Source organism: Lampris incognitus, chromosome 3 (assembly GCF_029633865.1).
Source record: "Lampris incognitus isolate fLamInc1 chromosome 3, fLamInc1.hap2, whole genome shotgun sequence".
Taxonomy (NCBI): domain Eukaryota; kingdom Metazoa; phylum Chordata; class Actinopteri; order Lampriformes; family Lampridae; genus Lampris; species Lampris incognitus.
This window is the reverse complement of record NC_079213.1, coordinates 33736155-33763496: the sequence shown is the minus strand read 5'-3', so window position 1 is coordinate 33763496 and position 27342 is coordinate 33736155. Positions and strand designations below refer to the sequence as shown.

At 42.3% G+C, this 27342-nt stretch overlaps 1 protein-coding gene across 1 annotated transcript in view; it reads right to left on the bottom strand.

The window, feature by feature from the left end:
• abcc9 (ATP-binding cassette, sub-family C (CFTR/MRP), member 9) overlaps nt 1-27342 on the bottom strand; it is a 157664-nt gene that overhangs the window by 26427 nt on the left and 103895 nt on the right. Inside the window, exons 27-32 of the mRNA XM_056275655.1 lie at nt 26075-26144; nt 24826-24983; nt 23439-23531; nt 19579-19681; nt 18782-18895; nt 15741-15861 (exon numbers count right to left, since the gene is read on the bottom strand). Of these exons, the coding sequence (XP_056131630.1) occupies nt 15741-15861; nt 18782-18895; nt 19579-19681; nt 23439-23531; nt 24826-24983; nt 26075-26144 (659 nt within the window). The remainder of the gene's footprint in view (nt 1-15740; nt 15862-18781; nt 18896-19578; nt 19682-23438; nt 23532-24825; nt 24984-26074; nt 26145-27342) is intronic.

Below are 27342 nucleotides of genomic sequence, written 5' to 3'. Positions count from 1 at the left end.
CTCAAAATGGGACTCATTTTCAAACTGTATCGTTTGCCTAAAGTGATAAATGCAAACGATGTAATAACCGATGACGCCAAAATCAACCCGTGCACTTGTCTCTCCGTTGTGAAATCACTGCGAAATTACTTGTGGTGCGTTGTCTGTTATTCTACTTCCCGGAGTTTCTTTCGCGTTTTCCCGCATGGAAATTCTGACCAATTGGAGAGCAGTTTAGGAACTACGTCATTGCTCCCACCCCAGACACATCTGACCAATGAGTGAAATTAACGTTCTCACGTGGCTTGTGCGACTGCATTTTGGTTCGCTTCACCAACTCATCAACTGATTCGGACTAGAGCAAACGAATAGGTGTGAAAGAGAACCGAACCAGCTGAAAAATGAAACAATGTATCATTCTCAAATCTGGTGCGAACCAAGGGAGCAGACTAGAAGCGGATTATTAGGTGTGAAATGGTTCCCAGACGCAGACGTGGACAAAGACACTGCATGGACAGTACTGGGTGAGGCTGCCACAAACGTAAGTTCGTACCGCCACCTTCCCACACCAGTACTGGGTGAGGCCGCTGCAAATATGAATTCGCGTTGCCATCTTCCCACACCAGAAGTGGGAAAACAAAGAAGGTAAGCGAAAAGGAGTGATGGGAGATGTGGAGCAAAGGTGAGGAGAAAGTGAACAAGAGCAGGCGGTAAGGTTTAGGAGAATCAAATCAATTGTATTTGTATAGCCCAATATCACAAATTACAAATTTGCCTCAGTGGGCTTAACAGCAACACAACATCCTGTCCTCAGACCAGGCCTAGTCAACTGGCGGCCCGCGGGCCAAATCCGGCTTGAGGATTATTTTTTTCCCGGCCCTTTAATCAATTTTTATTGGAACATTAAAAATTATAATGCATTTTCCCACGAAGAAAAATCTGTTTTTGGGCATGCGCTCCCATTCAATCTCCTCCAATGGGAGACTGCTTTATCCCGCCCCTAACTACTCCCAACACTCCCTACGTGCGCACCACCAGCTGCCAACCTAGTGAGTGTGCCGCGCTAACCTACTTGCTGCTGCTAACTAGCAAACAAAATAACCTCAAAATGTCGCTTTCCACATTGAAAAAGAGGAAAGTTGACAGTGAAAATCGCCAGTTTAATAACGAATGGATAAATGTATATAGGGCAGTCATTTCATACATAATGACTGCCCTATTTTGTATGCTACATAAACACATTGTTAATAAACACTTTTGATACACAGTATTAAGGGTATCTAGTGTTGTTTTTCATGTTCACATGTAGGTGCTAAGATCCGAAAATTACTCTGAAAAAAGTTTGGCCCCCTTACCATTTACATTTGAATAAGTTGGCCCTCATAAGAAAGTAGTTGACTAGCCCTGCCTTAGACCCTCTCATTGGATAAGGAACAACTCCCTAAAAAAACAAAAACAAAAAAAACCCCTTTCAACAGGGAGGAAAAAATAGGAAGAAACCTCAGGGAGAGTAACAGTCTCCCATGATGGATAATGTGCAATGGATGTTGTGTTTACGCAATTTACACAATACAACATTGAAGAGGATAACACAATTATAATGGACTTATAAAATTTATGAAGAATATGATGCGCAGGATGCCAAGCAGTGTCCAGAGGCCATCGGAACAGTCCAGGACCCAAGCCACGCGACCAGCATCATCATGTAAAAAATAAATTATATGGATTTATAAGGGAGAAGGGAGACAGGAGAAGGGAGAAAAAACAGTAAGAGATGGAGTAAGAGGGGCCGGGTGAAGGAGGGATTGATGGGGGGGGGAAACCGGAAGGAGAAAACATGGGAATAAAAGGGTGGAGAGTGAGGAAAAAAGGAGATGTAACGTAAATGCAGAGAGGTTGTAAGCTGATGTAGGTGTGAGGTAGAGACTAATGAGCCCTAAACTGTATTAGGTTATGTTTACAGTATTCTGCCTTTTTCACCCAAATGCTCAAGTCTAATTTACACCACAAAAAGAGGCTACACGGCAGACGGAAAGCAGCTATTTTGGAAGAACAGATGTCCCTGGCCTTTATTTGCAAAGTGCCTCCTTTAGTTGAAAGTATTACATATCAAAGGGGAAACATAGACAGCATTTTTGTCGGCTAAGCACAACAAAAAGGGGGTTTCAGACTAAACTCAGCAGCTGATAGTGTGACTGACCCCTGAAAGTGCACTTCTGAAATCCTAAAGCTAACTGCACATGAAACCAAAGCTTCATATCAACACTTAAGTCCGTCTGAATCACATACTAATGGATATAAAAGAAATGCTGCATTATCCTTCCCAAACAAAACATATCCTTCTGATGGTCAGATGTGTACAGCTGATGGAACCTATGGTTTTTGCAAAGTCAGGCACATGTTATAATCTGCACCCAATGCAAATCCATTCCTTTCACATGCTCATTTCCATTACGAGCTGCACAAGGCAGTGGGAGACCAAGACCTGAAACGTTCACACAATATCCTCGAACAACCTGTCTTATCCATTACCAGGACGAAATTTGTAAATATTATCCCAGTTAACACAAAGGGAATGTCAAGTGCACGATCAGACTCTGCAAAGCATTGTCCAAAATTGGCACAGTTCATTACTAAGGACTTATCCTAGAGTGAACTTACTAAAAGTACTTGATATATTCAGCCATCTGTTAAACTTGATACATTCAAATGAATCCTTGGCACATAAAGTGTGCAGTTTGCCCTGAGTACATCATGTCCTTTAAGACCCCTGATTCGAAGATACATCCTAGGATGCACTGGGACACATCATCAGTGACGTTTCCTGAGGTCCTCGGGTGCTTCGGGTCTTTCAACATCATACACCCTTGCTCAGGCGACCCAGCCAGGGTTGATCAGGCCCTGGCTTGTGTCCTAGCAGCATTGGCCACAGATCACTCCTTCTGATCTAAAGCCATCTGGAGGCCGTCTCTGCAGACTCCATGGAAGACTTGATGGCTTTCCTTTTAGCAGCCCCAGTGATGCCAAGTAGTGTACAGCTTGCACAGTGGTCTACACCCTACTTGTCTAGCTGTCTGATCCATTACCAGGATGAAAATGGTAAATGTTACCCGAGTTAATACAAAGAGAACGTCAAGTAAACAATCAGACTCTGCAAAGCATTGTCCAAAGTTGGCACAGTTAAATGCTAAGTACTTATCCAAGAGTAAACACTTGATATAGTCAGCCATGGGTTAAACTCGGTAGATTCAAATTAATCCTTGGCAAATAAAGTGTGCCCTGAGTACGTCACATCCTTTAAGAGCCCTTAAAAACTTTAAAAAAAAGAAAAAAGTAAAAGTATTTGTTAAGTCAGATGGGGCTCACTGTGTGAGGATAATATGGAGGTTTGTGGTTAAGTTGTCAGTTAAGTAGGAGTATCCTTAACTAACTTTTGAATACTTTCTTGAGAATGTTTAAACTTTGCAGCACTCGTACACTTGTTCTGCCTGAAAAACCCTACCCATATGGCACTTAAGTAGAATAAAACAAACCATAAAAAAACCATTTCGCCCAGGTCCTCTGCTTAGTACGACCATAAATCCCAGAAACATCAGCCATCAGGTTGCTCTTCAGGGAGACACACATATCCCTACTATTCATCTACAATGGATGTAGAAATTCTATACACCCCTGTCAAAATGACAGGTTTTTGAGACGTAAAAAAAATGAAACCAAGATAAATTATGTCAGAACTTCTTCCACCTCACCTCACCTTATCTTATCTCATCCCATCATCTGCTGCTTCTCTGGGGTCGGGTCGCGGTGGTAGCAAGCTAAGTAAGGCATTCCAGATGTCCCTCTCTCCAGCAACGCCCTCCAGCTCCTCCTGGGGGATCCCAAGGCATTCCCAGGCCAGATTGGACATGTAGTCCCTCCAGCAAGTTCTGGGTCTACCCCGGGGTCTCCTCCCAGTTGGATGTTCCCAGAAAACCTCCAAAGGAAGGCGCCCAGGAGGCATCCTAATCAGATGCCCGAACCATCACAACTGGCTCCTTTCAAAGTGAAGGAGCAGCGGCTCTACTCCAAACTCCCTCTGGATGTCTGAGCTCCTCACCCTAACTTTTTCCACCTCAAATATGAAATTGCAACCTATACAATTCAAGTGAAAAACAAACTGAAACCTTTTAGAGAAAAAAAACAACTTATGATATCCTGGTTGCATAAGTATGCACACCCTTTTATAACTGGGGATGTGGATGTGTTCAGAATTAACCAATCACATTCAAACTCATGTTAATATAAACGTGCCATCAATTAAAGTGACTGTGATTAACCCCAAATAAAGTTCAGCTGCTCCTGTAGGATTTCCCTGACATCTTCTTGGTTGCATCCAACTGCAAAAGCCATGGTCTACAAAGAGCTTACAAAAGCATGAATATGATCTCGTTGTTGAAAAGTATTGATCAGGAGCGAGGTACAGAAGAATTTCCAAGGCATTAGATATACCATGGAATACAGCGAAGACAATCATCAACAAGTGGGGAAAATATGACACAATAGTGACATTACCAAGAAAAAGATGTCCCTTCAAAATTGATGAGAAAACTGGTCAGGGAGGATGCCAAGAGGCCTGTGGCAACATTAAAGGACAACTCGGGTGGCAGGATGGAAGCATTCTCTCTCTCTCTCTCTCTCTCTCTCTCTCTCTCTCTCTCTCTCTCTCTCTCTCTCTCTCTCTCTCTCTCTCTCTCTCTCTCACACACACACACACACACACAACAAAAACATCTAAGCCCAGCTTCAATTGTAAAAAGATACATCCACTCTCCAAAAACCATGTGGAAACATGTGTTATGGTCTGATTAGACTAAGGCTGAACTTTCTGGCCATAATTCCACAAGTTTGTTTGGCCCAAAAACAACACAGCACATCACCAAAAGCAACATACCCACAGTGAAGCATGGTGGTGGCAGCATCATGGTTTGGGGCTGCTTTTCTTAAACCTGAGCTGGGGCTTTAGTCAAAGTGGAGGGAATCCTGAATAGCTCTAAATACCAGTCGATTCTGGCGAAAAACCCTCATACATCTGCTAGAAAGCTGAGGATGAGGAAGAATTTCACCTTTCAGCACAACATTGACCCAAAGCACACATCCAAATCAATAAAGCAATGGCTTCCGAGTCATGCTTCCCAGTTCCGCTTCCAGTGTGGGAAGATGGCAGCATTAATTCAAGTTTGCGGCGACCTCACCCAGTACCGGTGTGGGAAGATGGTGTCCCAAACTTACACTTGCGGCGGCCTCAACCAATACTATCCATGCAGTGTCTTTGTCCACGCCTGCGTCAAAGTTTGTGTCTCCGTTTGATGACTGGGAGAGCTGGTGCTGGATCGGCTGAGAGATCTTGCCGTGCTGCATCCTGTAGTCCCAGGGACCACGGCCCTGCCCACAGCTGCACCCGAAGAGGAAACACCGTGGGTGGTCTGATAGGTTGCAGAAATGGGGCAGGCTAAGCTTACTGCTAGCCCATGTAGACCTGCAGTTCCGATAACACTAAGGGCAGTCTGGCGGCGGCCTCGCCTAGCGTTGACTGTGTTTTTAGTGTCATCGTGTGGAGTGCGGGGAGGTGTGTCGAAGGTGTCTGGCTGGGGGAGCCTGGTCTAATGCGTCCGGTGGGCCCAGGGACCACAGCCCTGCCCGGAGCTGCGCCCGAGGAGGAAACACCGAGGGCGGTCAGACAGGACGTGGAAGCGGGGCAGGCTAAGCTAACTGCTAGCCCATGCAGACCAGCAGTTCCGACAGTCAACCTGGCTGGTGCTCATTCTGTTGGACAGTGATTTTTTTGTAGTTTGATATATGTGTTCTTGTAGTTTTTGGATGTGTTTTTGTCTTTGTGTTGCGCTGCTGTGGGCTGGGGGAAACGATATTTCGTTTCATTTCATGTACATAAGTACATGCGGGGTGACCTGAAGAGGGCTGTGCACAGGAGATAACCTGACAATTTGATGGATCGAGAACGTTTCTGCAAGGAAGAGTGGGAAAATATTGCCAATTCAAGCTGATAGACTCTGACCCCAAAAGAATGAGTGCTGTAATAAAATCAAAAGGTGCTTCAACAAAGTATTAGTTTAGGGGTGTTCACACTTACACAGCCAGCTTTTTGCAAGTTTTTTCTTCTTTTTTTTCCCCTAAACGGTTTCAGTTTGTCTTTCACTTGAATTTTATCGGTTGCAATTTCACATTAAGCGTGGAAAAAGTTCTGACATGAATTATCTTGGTTTCATTGTTTTCACATCACAAAAACATGCCATTTTAACAGGGGTGTGCAGACGTTGTATATCCACTGTATATTGAGCAGAGAATGTGTAGACACAGGTGGTAGAGGTAGTATTTAGTCCGATTTAGACTGTAATTAGTATACTGTATACATACTGCACGGAGTGTTTATTTGAAACCACCTTTTAAGGACAAACCTCAATTCTGTAATGCTCTCAGCAACGTCAGTACAATAACTAATGTGTGAAACATGTACAGCAGAGACTCATCTGTTGATTTTCAATTGTACACGTTTTCTATAGCACAAAAGTTAGATTCTTTTGATTTTCTTATTTTGCAATCAGTGCAGCGTTTCTTCTTTGCCTGAGCAGCCTAAGTCACTTGCTGACTTGGTGTTCATTTGTATGCTCTTATGGATTCTTAGGTACAATCTAATGGATATCCACAGACTTTGCCTTCTTACTTTTAGAACAAATACTAGGGGTCAGCTGTCCAAAGTAACGGGGAGTGCAGAAGAGAGCTTAAGAAGAGAGTGCAGGCAGGGTGGAGTGGGTGGAGAAGAGTGTCAGGAGTGATTTGTGACAGAAGGGTACCAGCAAGAGTTAAAGGGAAGGTTTACAAGTTGGTTGTGAGGCCAGCTATGTTATATGGTTTGGAGACAGTGGCACTGACAAAACGACAGGAGGTGGAGCTGGAGGTGGCAGAGTTGAAGATGCTAAGATTTTCATTGGGAGTGATCAAGCAGGACCGGATTAGGAATGAGTATATTAGAGGGACAGCTCAGGTTGGACTGTTTGCGGACAAAGGAGGAGAGACAAGTTAGAGATGGTTTGGACATGTGTGGAGGAGAGATGTTGGGTATATTGGGAGAAGGATGCTGAATATGGAGCTGCCAGAGAAGAGGAGAGGAGGAAGGCCAAAGAGGAGGTTTATGGATGTGGTGAGGGAGGACATGCAGGTGGCTGGTGTGACAGAGGAAGATGCAGAGGACAGGAAGAGATGGAAATGGATGATCCGCTGTGGCAACCCCTAACGGGAGCAACCGAAAGTAGTAGTAGTCAATGTCCAATAACTTTTATGTGCGAGCGTATTATCTTAATTTTATCTTAAGGTCACTGATACACAGTAAGCCTTTACTGGATTGGTCGAGGGGAAAAAACATGGCAGAAACCTTTTTCATATATTTTATATGAAATATAAAAAATTATGTATTTTTTCATGTAGGAGCTATAGGCATGAATTGGAAAAATGATCTTGAGTACCAGACAATGAAAGCATAAATCCAACTGCATCTCCCACTAGTTGTTTATCTTCGTGTTGGCTTGTATAAACACTGGCATTCCGACCATATGGACAAAGTCATAACAGTCCAAATATAGCATAGTTTCCCTATTAAAGTACTTCAAGGGTCCCTCAGATTCCATTTTAACAATACAGTATTGTTTGTATGACTTCTAACGGTTGTGTTTAACTTGTGAGTTCCACTGTGTACTTACTCAAGATACACAGATCCAAGACACACAACTACCGACTACTAAGAAGTGACATCTAAGACCTAGTAAGGCCATATCTCCGTAAGGAGGTAGCAAATTTTAAGAGCTGTTGTACCAGCGGTAAAGATTATTAAAAAGGACAATTTCCGGGCATCCGGGTAGTGTAGCGGTCTATTCCATTGTCTACCAACACGGGGATCGCCAGTTCGAATCGCTGTGTTACCTCCGGCTTGGTCCGGTGTCCCTACAGACACAATTGGCCGTGTCTGCGGGTGGGAAGCCGGATGTGGGTATGTGTCCTGGTCGCTGCATTAGCACCTCCTCTGGTCGGTGGGGGTACCTGTTCAGGGGGGAGGGGGAACTGGGGGGAATAGTGTGATCCTCCCACGCGCTACGTGCCCCCGGTGAAACGCCTCACTGTCAGGTTAAAAGAAGGGGCTGGTGACTCCACATGTATCGGAGGAGGCATGTGGTAGTCTGCAGCCCTCCCCGGATCGGCAGAGGGGTGGAGCAGCGACCGGGACAGCTCAGAAGAGTGGGGTAATTGGCAGGATACAATTGGAGAGGAAAAGGGGGAAAAAGTCCAAAAAAAATAAAAATAAAAAAAGACAATTTAATTTCCTTCTGAGTTGAAGAATTACATTTTGAAATCATAATAAAAACCAAAAATGTATTTTTGTTATATTGCCTTTAGTGATCTCCTTTATAGCATATCCAGTGAATATTCACTGACACGCACGAGGTTGCTCTAAAACGCCACAGCATGGCCTCAGCCTCAGCACCGTAGCTGTTCACTAACTGCACAAACTGATGAAGGATTTGTTTCAGTTGTAGACATCTAGTTGTGCAGTGGTCTCTGCACTGCCTGTCCAGACTGCAAGAAGATGCAATTCCACATAATGTTTCATATCGTTAGCCATCTAAAGAGGTAGTAAACTGCTTCTTCTTTTCTTTTTTTTTAGTTGAAAACATGTTTTCAAGCATCTAGAAGATAGTGATGATGGCCCTGAAGATAAATTCAACAAAAAACGAGATCTATGCTTTTTCTTACTTCCAGGTGAAAACGAACATTAGTCAATCCTCTTTGACCCATGTGACACAGGTCATGTAAGTCTCAGATGACTGCAGGTATCCCCCCCCCTCTTATAAGCAACACAGTGGCATAACTACCTCATCTTGAATTTGCAAGCTCGGTCTGGTGTCCTTATAAAGTAAAATATATAGAAAAAATTGAGAAGGTTCAGAGAAAAGCTACTGAACTAATCCCGGGTCTGAAAGAGAGGTCATATGACGAGAGGTTAAGAAATTTACAACTACCAACTCTACAGGAGACATCGAGGAGACATGATTGAAGTCTATAAGCTTGTTCACAAAATATATGATTTCACAGCTGAGCCTGTTGTCTACTTTTGGAATAACAGATATGAGTTAAGAGGGAACACCTTAAAATTATTTCCGTTAAAGTGTCAATCTGAAAAGAGAGAAAACTTGTTCACAGCTCGTGCTGTAGGAGCATGGAACGAACTTCCAGAGGATATGGTGCAGCTCCTTAACTTAACTCTTTTAAAAATAGATTAGATACATGTTGGTCAAAAAATGCCTTTTATACAATTATAAAGCCGAGTTGTGATCATTGTGAGTATTGTGTGACTGTGATTATTTGTGAGACTATTGTATTTGAGAGACTATTGTATTTACGTGATCTGTGATTATTTGTGAGATTATTGTGATTTTAATAACTATATTGTGGTTCTTTTTTGTATGGTTGTTTGTTTTGATTTGCCGGGTGTGGTATAGAGGATTTGTATCCTGTGCCAGAAAATGTTCATTAAATTTCATAACGACCGAAACCAACGATTCGTTTCATATGCAAATTGCCGTGACTATTAACTAGAGTTACGATGGTCATGTGTACTATTCAGAGGATTGGGGAATAGTTGCAATCACAGCATTGTAAGATGGTGACAGATGTACTCTTAGCCCCCCCCGGTTCAGGGGTGGTCGTTCCCTCTTAACATAGATGGCTTCTTTGACTCCCCGTTCAAACCAGCGTTCCTCCCTATCAAGGATGTGCACATCCTCATCCTTGAAAGAGTGGCCACTGGCCTGTAGATGGTGTAGACTGGAGTCCTGGTGACGTGTTAGCTCTCCTGTGTTGTGCCATCCTCTTGGCCACCGTCTGTTTAGATTCCCCAATTTACAAGTCACTACATCAGAGTACATCTGTTGCCCTCGTACAATGCTGTGATTTCAACTACTCCCCAATCCTCTGTGAATAGTACACATGGCCATTGTAACTCTAGTTAAGGTCACAGTTATTTGCATATGACGTTGATCATTATTTTTGGTCGTTATGTCACTGTATTGTTTATAAGGGTGGGGATACCTGCTGTCAGTTGAGACTGAGGAGGTCACTTAGGGCCCTGACACATCAGGCCGTAGGCCAATGTGGGGTGAGCATCTGTGACCCTACATTTTACAGAGTGTCCCACACCGTCGGTACTAGTCAGACTGCTGTCGGCAGCTTTTTGGCAGATACAGCATGTTGAATTGGTGGAGCCCGTCGGTGAGAGAGATCACTGCGATTGGCTGTTCAGCTTAGTGAATCAGTGCTAAGCTAGCGAATCAGGGCTGTCGGCTGTAGTCTTTGCGGTGTGTTCAAGTGCTACTTTTTGGCCCAGACAGCAGGTGACGTGAGGCGACACAACAGTCGGCCTTTGTCGCCGCTAGTCTGTTTGGTGTGTCTGGGCCTTTAGATGAGTGATAAGACATCCCTCTCAACAAACATATCCAGATGAACTGATTCAACTTTCTGTGATGTTTTAGCAAAGCTGACCCTGATATCTCCGTTTTAGTTAATGGGAAAGTCAAATGCCCTTCATAACCTTGATAAATGTTTACTGTAATGAAGCCTATTGGATGTTTACACTTGGGACCCTCCATCCTGGGGGTCTAAATGATGACCTCTATTTAAGGTCATGCTATGATGTTTTTAATACAGTGTATGTTTTGTTTATTCTTTTTTTTATGAAAGATTTTCATAGTATCAAAAAAAACCCAACAAGAACACATTTATGAAGCAAGCAAATCAATTAATAGATCAGCCCAACCACAACAACCATAAAAAGATAAAGAAAAAAAGAAGAGAAGAGAAAAAGAAGCAAAAAAAGGGAGGGGAGGGGGGGCATTAATCTGGAGACAGAGTTTGAAGAGGGTTAAAAAACATCAGGAAGCAGTTGCCAACTGCCAAAGAAGTTATCAGAGTTACCTCTCACAGCTTATTTGATCTTTTCTAGCTTAAGAAAGGACATGGTGTCCCTGAGCCACTGAGTGCTGGAGGAGTTTTGGTAGACTTCCAGTGGAGAAGGTGGCACCCCGCCAGTAAGGAAGTGAAAACTAGAACATCTAACTGCTTAGAGGTGAATTGGTATTAGCCTTCTGGGAGCCCAAATATGGCAATATGGAGAGACTTTTATAGTTTTTGAAAGTATTTTTGACAAAGTATCACAGTAGTTCTGCCAAAAACAAGATAACAAATGACAGCAGCAGAACATATGAGTTAGACTGCAGGATGAAGCATGACATTTATCGCAACTGTCAGTGATACTGGGATAAATGTGTGACAATCGCACTTTTGAAAAATTAACCCTAAATAGTACTTTGAACTGTATGAGTGTGAGTCGAGCGCAAGTTGAGCTTGTGTGAATTTTGTTAAGAACAACGTCTCACCAGTCATCATCCAGGTTCAAGCCCAGTTCAAGCTCCCAGGCAGCCTTGACTTTAGTGGCTGGTGAACTGTCACATGAAAGATTGTTATAAGTTAAATTTGCTAGTTTGTTATAAACCTTCACAATGAGTGACTTTTGATGGTGATCGGTGCTGAGAAACTCATCCCAGGGTTGACTCGGAGGGGAAAACTGAAAACAAATATTTAACGCAGTGCCTAATTTGAAAATAACAAAGGAGATTAGGTGGGAGATGAAATTCACATGATAGATTTGCAAAACTATAAAGATACTATCCTTATACAGATCTTAAAAAAAAACAAAAAACAAAATTCAGGCCTTTGTCATGCCATACAGAAAAGGTGGAGTCTGTAGACAAAGGTCGAAGTAAATGATTTCTCAGTACAGGAGCTAAAGAGGATGCTGAAATAAATTTAAAATGCCACCTGAACTGATACCAAATTTTGAGGGTGGAACGTACCACTTGGTTATTTGTAAAGCCAGAGGGGTTGATGGAATAGGGAGGTAAACAGAGCCATTAGGGAAGATGAAACACAGGACTGTGCCTCTAACTTACAACATGGCATATCCATTGAATTAAGCCAAAGTGAAAATTTTTGAATGTGTGTCACCCAGTAATACATCTGGAAATTTGGCAGAGAAAGTCCACTGTTGAAATTTGCATCTCTGAAGAATCAATTTACTGATTCTGGGTGCCTTTCCACACCATAAAAAGCCAGAAATAGCTTGATCAATTGTTTAAAAAAACAAAACATTTTGGCAGAAATAGGGGGACACATTGGAGCAAAAATAAGAATTTGGGCAAAATATTTATTTTAACAGGGTTAATTCTACCAATCAAAGACAGAGATAAATGATCCCATCTTTGAAGGTCAGTCAGATTTAATTCTAGACACCAAAGGGGAGAAATTAGCCAAAAAATGTGAGGTCAGTTTCCTGGTTACATTTATCCCCAGATACTTAAAGCCGGAGGGACTCAATTTGAAAGTCATATCAGACTGATTGTGTTGTACTGCCAAAGCATTAATAGGATAGCATTCACTCCAGGAGATATTTACTTTATAGCCTGAAAATGATCCAAATTCTCTGAAAACCAGAGAGAACTGCTGAGAGAACTGAGAATGGTTTGGATTTGAGACATACAACAGCAAATCATCAGCACAGAGTGAAAGCTTAAGTTTCATGCCCAAACGTGATATCCATTTATGATATCAGTAAAAGTGGAAGAGCATCTCAGAAAGATTGAGAAGAACTCTATTGCTAATGTGAATAATAGGTGGGGATAAGGGACAACCTCGACAGGTGCCGTGAGATAAGGTGAAAAAACTGGATTGAATGACATAATGACTTAATGCAGTAAACAGGTAGTCCAATTCAACCCTGTCGAATGTTTTTCCAGCGTTGACTGAGATCACTACTTCAGGGTTTGTTGTTGAAGTTTTAGAATAGATAATATTTAAGAGGGTACGGACATTTTTAAACAGCTGGCACCCCTTTATAAATCCTGTTTGCTCATCTGAGTTTGGGAGAATATTTTCCGAGCGATGGGCCAAGCCCTTAGCAAGGATCTTAGTATCAACATTTATTAACGAAAGAAGTCTGTTTTGCTGCAGAGATTTGCGTATTCGTCTTTTTTTAGAAGCAGACTTATGGAGGTTTTTCTTTATTCTTATCAAAGTTATCTTTGTATGGATGCTGATAATATGAACCTAATATAATCCTATAAGATTTGCTGGTGTCTTTTTTACACATTGTGAATTAGAAAAAGATTGATTTACAGAATTTTTTTTATTCTGTGATTTGGGTTGGTTATACATCATGCCCTCTCATCAAGTCACTTTTGTTCCATTTGGTTTAACTGGTTTGTATCAATGTGGAAGTGTACACACTAACCTCCAACCCCACTGGATAATAATTCTCTTATTGTATTATAGTTCTAATCATTTGCACACTTTTCTGCCTATAAATTGTCTGTCCCCTCAATCTTCTTTGTTTGCTCTGACAAAGTTCTCAAGCAAAAAAATGGCAATAAATTGTTTTTGTTGTAAGATGGCAGTACTGCAGTAAATCCTGTCTCTCAATACCAATTTCCCCTCGGGGATTAATAAAGTATTCTGATTCTGATTCATTCTATTAAAATTTAGCTTTCAGTCTTCTTTGTTACAATCTGCAAATAGTAAGCACGTGTGTAGATAGCACAGCCTTTTACTATACTCACTATGTGTCACCACTGTGTGTCGGCATTTCAGCATGTATGGGCGCATTAGAATCTGCGCTGCACGTGTAGAACAAAAGAGCGCCCGAAATGATGGAGAAAACATTAAAGACAGCAGAGATGTTCAGTCAATGGACTAGAAATAACAACTGAATGTTTACTAAATTTCTGTGGCAACACACTTTCTAGCCACAGCGTAGATGCCTCTAAACATGAGATTACAGCTAGTGCACAAAGATATTTTATCTGCTTAATTTTACAAATGGCAGAGGGCAGAAGAACAAACTTTTATGTTAAATTTAATTGCTTGAGATAAAAGTGTGTTAGACTGAGCAAGCTGGTCTGGCGACCTCTCTACCTCCCTAGATGGTGGCTATTGGAATCACTGGGATTTGTGTGTGTGTGTGTGTGTGTGTGTGTGTGTGTGTGTGTGTGTGTGTGTGTGTGTGTGTGCAGACCAGTAAGACATGGCCCAGTGGATGACAGTTATATTGTTATAGCACTGGCTACCTCCCTAACTCTGTAAACACGGCGGAGATTTTTACTCTGTTATCAGGGCTTTCTGGAAGTTTCCATGATGTCACTGAGGAAGAACCCTTTCTATTCTCCATTCTTACTCAAGATTTTGGGATTGTTTTTAGGGTTTCGTGGCTTATTTACCAGAAACCAGGATCAGGTCAGGAGGAATAAGATGACCCTGGAAAGGAAGAGAAAGAAATGAGAGCAAGAGGAAAAACGTGTGAGAGAGAGGGAGAGGGAGAAAAAGAGAGATGGAGGGAGAAATAGCTCTCCCTTCCCTGTCTTTAAAAAATAAATGTGCAAAAACGTATAACTTTCATCTCTCTTTCCCTCTCTCTCTTTGTTCTCTTTAGCAGCTTTCTCTCTCCTTTCCTTCCATCAAGCTCTATGTCATCTTATCGTCCCTTTCTTGCCAAGAGTCTGAATCATTTTTCCGTCCGTGAACATTTGTATTTCACCATAGAAACAGTGCATCCCAGAAACTCAAAACAATTTTTAGAGTGTCAACTGAGTTAAAGCGAGTTTTAAAGGTCCTCCACACATGAGCGCACAAATCAGCTCAGTACCTGCACCTGTACCTGCAATAACAGACTCGGATATCTAATTTTCCTCCCTGTGTGCAGCTCCTGCTAGCGTCTGAGAATGATAGGCTACTCAACGTGACAGATTTGCTCAACGGAAACATCTTGTATTTGTACAACCGCACATTTTTGCAGAGGACAAAACAGGAAGAGGCACTTGGTATGCCTTTTTCGGATCAATGGAGGAATGACGCACAAGAAGCAGTCAGGGCTTCATCATCTTATGGTCGGCTTAGCCTTCTTCAGTTCATAGGGCTTCACAGAAATCATCTTCATGAGGCTAAACTGTCCAACGTGAATCCTAACTGTGACAAATGCTCTCTATCTCCAAGAACTCTGACACGTTTGAGTTACTGTTTAAGAGTGTGTGTATGGAACTTACTCCTGAAATTATTTGTAAAGTGTAGGAAAACGATGTCATCATCACCATTTGACAGCTAACTCCATCTACTTTTTTTGCAGTTATTGTCTTGCAGAAGACTCCATGTATGTGAGCAGAAAAGAATACATTCCCACAAGTAACAAGCCTCCAACAAGTGGTATTAAGTCACTGTGCCAGGCTGTTCTCTTTCACCCTATAAACTACTTCTGTGGAATCTACTGTTTGGATTTGTGACAATGTGACACTTCACTTACTTCACTGCTTTCAAAGATTTAAACAATTCCACTTGCCTTAGACATTAGCTATCGGCATTCTTCACATTAGCCACCAGGGAACATTAAAAACTGACACTGCTGTTGGAGAAGTAGTCCAGTGGTAAGTAGTAGGACAATTACTTGCACTGAACTAATTACTAATTATTTATTACTGAACTAAAGAGCAAATGAAAGCAATTTCTAATGGTTCTTTTATTGTTTTCAAGCAATTGTTTGGTCTTTTCTTATTTAGCCAGAACAATCTGAGGGGGAAGGGGGGACCAGCTGAAATATTAAACAATATAATGTCAGTTACCCATAGATCCGTCATAGTTCTCGGACTCTGTGCTGAGGAAGCTGTTGACTTTCTTCACAGCTGCCATCTGAACCTCCAGGTCTGCTAGGTTCCTCACAACCCAGTTCAGGTAGTTGGTCACCTATAGAAAGACAACAAAAGCGGTGAGGTTGTATTTTACGAGTTTAAACGTCAATTTTCGAACAGCAAGGGATTCGGTATCTTGTGTAAGGACACAAGGTAGGGCTCAACCCTGTTACTGTTCTGCAGGATTGCCTTTTTCTCACTGGTGTTTATGTATTCTATCTATTGTGTGTTATTATATTTGCTCCAAACTATCTCAACTAAGTTCCTCACCAGTGAGCTGAGACAGCAAAACTTTGTCATGTTACACCATAGTATTCTGCAGTGTTCTGAAGGGCAACTTTCGCTTCATGGTATAGAGAGTTTGTACCTGTATGGATGTGGTAAAACAGAATTACTTACAAGAAAAACAATAACACACATCCATCCATCCATTATCCAAACCGCTTATCCTGCTCTCAGGGTCGTGGGGATGCTGGATCCTATCCTAGCAGTCACTGGGTGGCAGGCGGGGAGACACCCATGGACAGGCCGCAAGGCCATCACAGGGCCGACACACACACATTCACACCTAGGGGTAATTTAGTACGGCCGAGTCCCCTGATCTACGTCTTTGGACTGTGGGAGGAAACCGGAGCACCCAGAGGAAACCCACGCAGACACAGGGAGAACATGCAAACTCCATACAGAGGACGACTTAGATGTTAGCAATTTGGCTTCACATCATGTGGGTCCTGAGTTCAATCCTAGCCTTTCTTTGTAGAGTTAGCATTTTCTCCACTGTGTTTCTGTGGGTTTTCTATAGTGCAAAGACATCCCCGGTGGGTTAATTGGAGAGTCTATATTGCCATTAATTAATGTTTATGGACCAGAGACATGGCCAGGGTCTCTCACTCCAGCCCACAAAAGCGTCTTCTGCGAAAAACTTCAGTCCCTATAACGCTAAGTTTGATTCAACAGGTATGAACAATGATTGGATGAAAGGACATATAAATAAATCAAAACTGCAACATGAATTTAAATAATGTATATTGTTTCTCATCTGATCGCCGAAGCCACTTGGATTTTAGATCCAAAGTAAGCAGGTGTGCACAATTACAGTGCATCCGGAAAGTATTCACACCCCTTCACTTTCCCCATATTTTGTTATGTTACAGCCTTATTCCAAAATGGATTAAATTCCTTTTTTTCCTCATCAATCTACACACAATACCCCATAATGAAAAAGCGAAAAAGGTTTTGTAGAATTTTTTGCAAATTTATTAAAAATAAAAAACTGAAATATTTTATGTACATAAGTATTCACACCCTTTACTCAGTACTTGGTTGAGGCACCCTTGGCAGCGATTACAGCCTCAAGTCTTCTTGGGTATGAAGCTATAAGCTTGGCACACCTATATTTGGGGTATTTCTCCCATTCTTCTCTGCAGATCCTCTCAAGCTCTGTAAGGTTAGATGGGGAGCGTCGCTGCACAGCTATTTTCAGGTCTTTCCAGAGATGTTCAATGGGGTTCAATTCTGGGCTCTGGCTGGGCCACTCAAGGACATTCACAGACTTGTCCCGAAGCCACTCCTTCGTTGTCTTGGCTGTGTGCTTAGGGTCGTTGTCATGTTGAAAGGTAAACCTTCGCCCCAGTCTGAGGTCCTGAGCGCTCTGGAGCAGGTTTTCATCAAGGATCTCTCCATACTTTGCTCCATTCATCTTTCCCTCGATCCTGACTAGTCTCCCAGTTCCTGCCGCTGAAGAACATCCCCACAGCATGATGCTGCCACCACCATGCTTCACTGTAGGGATGATATTAGCAAGGTGATGAGAGGTGCCTGGTTTCCTCCAGACGTGACCTCTGGCATTCAGGCCAAAGAGTTCAATCTTGGTTTCATCACACCAGAGAATCTTGTTTCTTATGGTCTGAGAGTCCTTTAGGTGCTTTCTGGCAAACTCCAAGCGGGCTGTCATGTGCCTTTTACTGAGAAGAGGCTTCCGCCTAGCCACTCTACCATAAAGGCCTGATTGGTGGAGTGCTGCAGAGATGGTTGTCCTTCTGGAAGGTTCTCCCATCTCCACAGAGGAACGCTGGAGCTCTGTCAGAGTGACCATCGGGTTCTTGGTCACCTCCCTGACCAAGGCCCTTCTCCCCCGATTGCTCAGTTTGGCTGGGCGGCCAGCTCTAGGAAGAGTCCTGGTGGATCCAAACTTCTTCCATTTATGAATGATGGAGACCACTGTGCTCTTCGGGACCTTCAAAGCTGTAGACATTTTTTTGTATCCTTCCCCAGATCTGTGCCTCGATACAATCCTGCCTCGGAGGTCCACAGGCTTGGTTTCTGCTCTGACATGCACTGTCAACAGTGGGACCTTATATAGACAGGTGTGTGCCTTTCCAAATCATGTCCAATCAATTGAATTTACTACAGGTGGTCTCCAATCAAGATGTAGAAACATCTCAAGGATGATCAGTGGAAACAGGATGAACCTGAGCTCAATTTTGAGTGTCATAGCAAAGGGTGTGAATACTTATGTACATGCAATATTTCAGTTTTTTATTTTTAACACATTTTCAAAAATTTCTACAAAACCTTTTTCGCTTTGTCATTATGGGGTATTGTATGTCGATCGATGAGAAAAAAAAGGAATTTAATCCATTTTGGAATAAGGCTGTAACATAACAAAATGTGGGGAAAGTGAAGGGGTGTGAATACTCTCCGGATGCACTGTATGTGGCTAAAAGCTAATGTAGTACTTTTAAAGTACTTTTCAATCCAACAGTATCAAGAGTGTGAAAAGAATGCTACCCCCACTGATGGGATGTACGGGTTTGCTTGTGTTGTTCTTTCTAGATATTGACCTATAGCTTCCGTCCATCTGAGCTGTTAATAGAATTGGCATTTTGAGAGTGAAAAAGGGAGGGAATGAGATGGAAATTGGAGAATTTCAACAGAGAGACAATCCAGTAAACCATCGGTTGGTGAAAACTCACAGTAAGGGCGTAGGTGAGCCCTAAGCCCACGAGGCCTTCAGCTCGGAAGCCATAGCGTGAGCTCCATATGGAGGCTACAGCTGCTGTCAGCACTATCACCGCCCCTAAGTAGTCCTGCAAGCACACAGAGAAATGATGGCAAAACATTTATAATGGGGAGGGGATCATTTATTTGATTTTTTTTTTTTGGGGGGGGGGGTTTGCCCCTGTTTTTCTCCCCAATTGTATCTGGCCAATTACCCCACTCCTCTGAGCCGCCCCGGTCGCTACTCCACCCCCTCTGCTGATTCGGGGAGGGCTGCAGAATACCACATGCCTCCTCCAATACATGTGGAGTAGCCAGCCACTTCTTTTCCCCTGACAGTGAGGAGTTTCACCAGGGGGACGTAGCGCATGGGAGGATCACCCTTTTCCCCCCGAACAGGCACCCTGACTGACCATCGGAGGTGCTAGTGCAGCAACCAGGACACAGACCCACATCCAGTTTCCCACCTGCAGACACGGCCAACTGTGTCTGTAGGGATGCCCGACCAAGCCAGAGGCAACATAGGGATTCAAACCGGCAATTCCCGTGTTGGTAGGCAACGGAATAGACCGCCACGCCACCCGGATGCCTTTTGCTTCCTTTTGAAAAAGGTGCTATAGTACCGAATTGACAGGGTATGGTACAGCAAGTGAAAGGGGTTTCTTTGCCACAAGGACTACAGACAAAAATAGGCATAACAATATGCATGGACTGTGGCACTACAAGACCTTTAAGATTAATTCCAGATTGATCTAATGGCAATATTTCTCACCGTTCGGACCTCCAGCCAGCGGTTGGCAGCAGACAGAAACAGGTACGCTGTGTTGTTGGTGTCAGTCAGCTCCAGCATACGCTGTTTAAAACGAGCCTCATGTCTGAAACAAAGGTTTACACAGACATCATACATACATCTGCCCAGTCCTCCATGCATCTTTCTATTCAACAGGTTATGTAAGAAGTGTTACACGTCTGTCAAACCCAACATACATTGTCGTCACACATGTCTAATATCTGAATATTTGCCTGTTAAATTAGGCTAAAGGAGTGTTTTGCCTGAGGAAGATCTGATAGATTGAGACGTTATGAATGAAATAAGTATTGGGAGCATTTCAGTCTGCAGACCTCACTTCTTTCTTCTATGTTTTGTATTTTTGTCTTGCACCTAAATATTTTTTCTGTATGTGTGCAAACTTGGTTCCTCTCCTGTTAAACGAGGCAGCCATCTTCTATCGGCCTTTAAATAGTGAACAAAATGTCTCATCTGGGTATTCTAAAGAAAGGTATTATATGGAAACCTGAATGAGGTTATAGATGTCATCTTTACCTGGCAGTTAGTCGAGTAGTTGACAATACAGCAGCACAGAAAGAACTCACAAATGAATTTAACTAGTTGAACAGGAACTATAGAAGAGATTTAACATGTATAAAAAATGAGAATAAAATAAGTACGTGAGATATAATATAAAAATAGCATAGGAAGTGACACACATGCATTGTGTGCAAACATAGCAGCTCAACCTAAATAACGGAAACTAGCTTCACTGGAGGCTCTGTTTGGCCAGAGACTAATAGATAATGATAATGATATGATAATGGATAACGATAATGGATAATAATGGATAATCATAATGGATAAAAAATTGATAATGATAATGGATAAAGAATGGATAACGATAAGGAATGGATAATGATAATGGATAAAGAATGGATAATGATAATGGATAATGATAATAGGAACTTGCGGATGAATGCCAAGGAGCTGACCCATTAACTAGCTTTGAGAAAGCAAGTGATTCAGTGTGTTTGTTTGCGTGTGTGTGTGGACAGAGAACATCCTCTGGGAATGAGGGATGTCAGAGGAGAAACCGTGAGAGCTGTTTAACATTGGATTACATGAACGCTGGGAAAGAGAGAGGCGACATGTGAGGAGACACAAAAACACAGAGAATACTGCTCCAACGAGGACCATTAACTACTAACAAACAAGGGCTCCTTCTATGACTACTACTTATACTACTGACACTACAATAAATACAATCTAGGTCCAAACCCAGTATATGGCGGGACTGTGTATGGTCATACTCAAAATTGTGGCCAATATGTTACAGGGATCAACAGTGGTCTATAATGTGAATTCCTGGATGTTAAATATTCATCTGCAATTTTCTGTCATGGTTCCAGTAATATTTGTTATACTGAAATAATATGTCACATGACATTGTTAAACTACGTTCAAGTAAAAAAAAAAAAAAAATTATAAATGCAGGTGCAAGAACAATATTTTTCAGTCCAATCTTGAAATGCTTGACTTGAAAGAGAACTTAATTTAATGGTAAGTATATCTATTCTAATGATCTTTTAACCCCCCCTCCTCTTTCATCCGTTTCTATTGGCAGATGTCTCTCGTTTTTCTAAGACTCACTCTGTATTGACAAGCAAATTCACAGAGAATGGACTGCAGCTGCTGATAGCACCATGAACTGCACATCACTTGCAACTGCTATCTGCCTCGTCTCAAGGTCCAATTCACAAAAGATATTTTGCTAATGATATTACAGCGTAAACGCCCATAAAATATTGCAGCCAACTGTGATTTGCCCTTGTTTTGTGTCTGATGGCAATTATTCATGTGGTAAAGTGTAAATGGTGGCATTTCACCAAGAGCACAGCAGGCAGGCTCAGTGTCATCCTTAATGTCATCAAGTATAGCAGGAACTGTTTGACCTGGCAACCTGTACCTGTGAATCATGTTGGTCTCAGTTAAATCAGTAAGTGATATTCTTCTGCGGAATATCACTGTGTGTCAGTTGCCACCGACTCTCTGAAGACGCCAGCCATTTCCCTCTACCTGCGTGTGGCTAATAGCGCCGGCGTTTTGCAATGAGGTTCATTTGCATAGAAAGGGGCCCATTTTGCACCAAATGTATGCATATTCAGTCCGAGTAGCGTAGCGGTCTATTCCGTTGCCTACCAACACGGGGAACACCGGTTCAAATCCCCATGTTACCTTCGGCTTGGTCGGGCGTCCTTCCAGACACAATTAGCCGTGTCTGCGGGTGGGAAGCCAGATGTGGGTATGTGTTCTGATCACTGCACTAGCGCCTCCTCTGGTCGGTCGGGGGGCCTAGGCGGGGGGGGGGACTAGGGGGAATAGTGTGATCCTCCCATGTGCTACATCCCCCTGGTGAAACTCCTCACTGTCAGGTGAAAAGAAGTGGCTGGCGACTCCACATGTATCGGAGGAGGCATGTGGTAGTCTGCAGCCCTCCCGGATCAGCAGAGGGGGTGGGAGCAGCGACCAGGACGGCTCGGAAGAGCGGGGTAATTGGCCAGATACAATTGGGGGAAATATGGGGACCTTTTTTTTTTTTTTAAATGTATGCATATTACCTAATTTAAATCGTGCAAATAGCACCGGAGCGCTGAGATGCTATTTACTTGGTAGCGCAGTTAGGTGTGCATTTCACCATTCGCGGGTGCTTTGAGAAATGCACGGTTTCTTTTTGTCTTATTTGTGCTGGTTTAGCCGCACAATCCTTTCGTGAATTCACCAGTGAGCGTTTCCTTGATTATTTGGGTTGCTTTAACTGTGCCTCTCCCTCATGCCTTTTGGCGCTGGGCCGACCAATCGTGTAACTTCAGTGACATTTTTGGTCACCTGATCTAGCGGCCTAATCGTGTCAAACATCATCACTCAGTCAGTCAGTCGGTCAGAGACATTTGCGTTTGTAAGGCTGGCCTGCTGGTCCGGTCAGCCAAAAAAATCAATAACAAACAAATTCACTGCTGCACAACTTTGGCTGAACTGTGTCACCAATTCTGACTGAGTGACTCCTACTGACACTTAAATAGCTGACTTATTTTTGTTCCCTATTTGTAGGCCTAATCCAAGCAGAAACCATCATTATCTCATCTGTTGTATTAACAACACCCGAGTACTGAGGGATGACCCTCATAACAGTATTGGGTGTCATCCATTGTGCCTTAAAGGAGCAGCAATGTTTACGAACACAAAAGATCTAGACATCATTAGGGATGCTACTGATGTGATTCGGCATGTGACTCTACACACTGGCATTAGAATCTGAATCAAGTATATTGACCATGTAGGTTGGTACCCACATGGAATTTGACTCTGGTTTCATGGCTCTCTCAGTGTATTTAACATAGAATAACAACACAACACAACAATCTTCACATATATACACAAGAATTGACTATATACAGGTGATATAAGAGGTGTTAAAGTGCAGTGGTGCAGAGAATATATCAGAGATGCTGAGACAGATGTCAGCAGGTTACTTACATACATGCGTGAGGTAGATGGACATGGAGCGCACTAGTATATGTACAATGTACAGTACAGTATATACAAAATGGTTGGATTTATTTGACAAGATTTAATAAACAGATTTTGGTTAATCTGTGTCTTCTCATAGTTGAGTTCATACAATTAGCAATGTTCACCGCTGCTAGGTCCAACCAGTGCATCCGGTAACCTCCACTGAGTAGCACCTCATGTGGTGGAACCAAATGCAAGTTCATGTACCTATTTGAGAACCGGGCTGCTGGTCATGGAAAACTCTTTCTGAACCTTTGATTGCTCTTTGTTGGCTTGGCACATTCATGTACCTGAATGCCCTGATGGTGGTGAGGCCCTCCGCAGTCTCAGAGAAGTGGCAGAGTAGAGGAAGCTGAGTAGAGTCATCAAGATCCTGGAGGTCTCTGAAATAGAAGAGAGAGAGAGAGAGAGAGAGAGAGAGAGAGAGAGAGAGAGAGAGAGAGAGAGAGAGAGAGAGAGAGAGAGAGAGAGAGAGAGAGAGAGAGAGAGAGAGAGAGAGAGAGAGAGAGAGAGAGAGAGAGAGAGAGAGAGAGAGAGAGAGAGAGAGAGAGAGAGAGAGAGAGAGAGAGAGAGAGAGAGAGAGAGAGAGAGAGAGAGAGAGAGAGAGAGAGAGAGAGAGAGAGAGAGAGAGAGAGAGAGAGAATGATAACATAAAATGGACAACAGCTGATATTTGACACTGTCTGTCTTGGGAGAGAGATCCCTCCTCTGTTGATCTCCCTGAGGTTTCTTCCTATTTTTTCTCCTTCTTAAAGAGATATTTTTTTAGAGAGTTGTTCCTTATCCAATGCGAGGGTCTAAGGACAGGATGTTGTGTTGCTGTAAAGCCCGCGGAGGCAAAATTGTAATTTGTGATATTGGGCTATACAAATAAAATTGATGTGATTTACTTACACCTAGCCTATAATCTGTTCTTTCTTTTTTTTGTGCAGCAAGGTAACTTTATAGAGAAAATATCATGAGAAATTGCGAGTTGCCTATTCTCTCAAGGAACAGCATTTTCCCATAGTTATCCATAGCACAGTAATTGAAAAGTGGCAACATGATAAGATAAATGCTTATACTTTATTTATACCTATACTTTATTCTTGACTTTGCACTTAAATCTTGCACTGCTCTATTTAAATTTTTTTTGTTAGTTTTAATCCACCCATTGTTTTTACATTTTTTCCTTGGTGTTCATTGATATTTAATCATCCATTTTTAAGTTTTATTCCTCTTGTATTTCATGTGCCTGCCTGTTCATTTATAAATTACTGTGTATTTTATTGTTGTGTTTTATTTGTACATTGTAAAGCACTTCGTAACGCTGGTTTTGATAACTGTTATGAAAAATAAACTTAACTAATTTTTATTATTATTATTATTATCATCATAATCTTCACCATCTTAAATCCTTTTCAAAACTGAGATAATTATTTCAACTACATGGTGTCTCATCTCTCATCTCATCATCAGATGCTTCTCCGGGGTCGGGTCACCGTGGCAGCAAGTTAAGTAGGGCACTCCAGATGTCCCTCTCCCCAGCAACACCCTCCAGCTCCTCCTGGGGGATCCCAAGGCGTTCCCAGGCCAGATTGGACACGTAGTCCCTCCAGCGAGTTCTGGGTCTACCCCAGGGTCTCTTCCCCGGTGTATACAACATTTACACCACATATATGGATGCTATGGACTTACTTGGAAGCAACCCGAAAGTACTTCTGGATGAAGTAGAAAGCCACAGCTTGGGGGATGAGGGCAATCAGGAAGACAGGAGTGATGGATGCTATGACCCCTATGGCTGACAGACAAAGCAATGTGGAGCGGGTCAACGACTCCAACGTTGGAGGGATGTGCTAAAACAGAGATGGAAAGAGAAAGAGGCAGTGCAAAAAGGAGTGGGAAGCAAGATGGCCAAAGAGAGAATCAAAAGGGTGAAGCAGAAGGGGTGATGGAAAGAGTAAATAACATGAAAAGGTAAGGAGAGAAAGAGGCAGGTTAATTAGAATAGCTGAACGTTTGTATTAGGAATTATATATCATACGCTGGCTACTTTAGAGAAAACTGTGGGTCAGCAAAAGCCACTGAGCGAGTACTATATATTTACTCCCAAATATGAGGCCTGTTTGGCAGATTTAGGAAGGTAAATAAGATTAAACAGCAGAGTTTCAGAGTTTATCAGAGAGCATTCACTCTTCTGTATGTTGTATATAGCCAAAAAAAACAATCTAAAATATTCTAAGAATGATAGGAACATTTTCATTTGGGATTAATTACATACATCAGTATATCATCAGCATAAAGTGAAACGCTGTACTCTGCTGCATCACAGAATACACCTTGGAAAGATGAGGTTGAACCAAGTGCTAATGATAGAGTTTCTACTGAGACTGCAGAGAATAATGAAGAGAGTGAGCAACCTTGGTATGTTACCCGACAGAATGCAGTATAGTTGGAGTGAGTGTCTCTGATCCATATAGCAGTGAGTGGAGTGGAGATGTGTATAGAGGACGAATCCATGAGATAAATGTGTCCTCAGAGCAAAATGTTGTAAAGAAAGCAGAAAAGTATTTCCTTTTGACTCAAAGGATTTCACTACTTTGGCTAATTTACATGGATGTGTAGAATAATTTATATTGAGAATAGCTCAAATATTAAGTAAGGTGTGTCCGCCTTGAACGAAGTCTTGGTTGATGTCCTTGGTTGAACAATGTCTTGGTGGCAGATGGTCACAGTCTTACCCTTGTATAACAACAGGGAATTAAGCATCCTACTTAATGAGTGTTAGTCAGCGACTTACTCGGTTAAGTGACATCATGATAAGATGCATTTGTTGAGGGAGGCTAGAATGTGTATAGGTTCAGCCCAGAAGCACCAATCTTTGAGCTACATACTCACTTCTCTTTCTATTGCAGTGCCCAGGATCTTTCATTTAGCATCCTCTTACCTGGTCTATGATGTTAGTATCAGCTGAGAATCTGTTGAGAATCTGACCCAGGGGAGTGATATCAAAAAACCTAAGGAGAGAGATGCCGTACGATGACCAGTGATGAGCAGGATGCACAATTAGTCTTCCCTAGTCATCAAGCAGATTAAAATGGAGGTTGAGTGCTAAAGAAAGCCCCTGGAACTGTAGTACACATTTGTGCACATGTGTTTGCATACACTATAGTAATGTATGTCTGCAGGATTGGGGTGTAACAGAATACAAGTAATGCCATTACACAGAATACAGAAATGAAGTATCTCTATTCAGCCCACGTTATGATTCAAAACACCAGTATTCTGATTACAGTTACTTTATACATTTTGAGGAGAACGCCTTTAGAATGCTTCCCTTCCAATCAGCATGGACATTATGGTGGGACAATGTGTTTATGTTTTGTTGTCGGGCAAGCATGAGGTCATGCAAATAATGAAAACCAAATGGAGAGAAATTGTCTTTTAAAGGGTCTACTTGCAGTTTGGAAATCAACAACAATTAAACACAGAACACATCTCATTTGCCCAATACATTCACTCTTTGCATCGCAATAAATGTAGTGCATTTGTGTGTGTGTGTGTGTGTGTGTGTGTGTGTGTGTGTGTGTGTGTGTGTGTGTGTGTGTGCACGTGCAGTTCCAGTGGATAAATTTGTGCTTTTCTGTCATAGAATATTTCTCATTCATGCAACATAATAGTAATGTTGTCCCCCACAGTGGAACTTGTATGTCCTGTCACCAGCCCTGCTCTTAAGTAAACATTCAGTAGAACACAGCACTAAGTGGGTAGATGGTCAACACATGCTGAGATAATGGCATGGAGAAACAAGTAACCCGAAGGAGCAAGCAACAGTGTGACATAAAATAATATTCACGACAGTACAATTGTTTAACATGTGCATTTTAACAACGCATTATAAATGTAATCTGAATAAGTTAGCCTTTTTGAGTATTGTAACTGAATAGTGTGGTGGATTATATGTATATTCATGTATGTATGTATGTATGTACGTATGTATATTTACTAATAATAGTAATAATGGATTACGTTTATATAGCTCTTTATCTCGATATCCAAAGCGCTTCACAGTGAAGGAGGGAACTCACCTCAACCACCACCAATGTGTAGCACCACCTGGGTGATGCACATCAATCATTTTGTGCCAGAACGCTCACCACACATCAGCTTGAGGTGGAGAGGGAGGAGTCATTGAGCCAAATACACATGGGGATG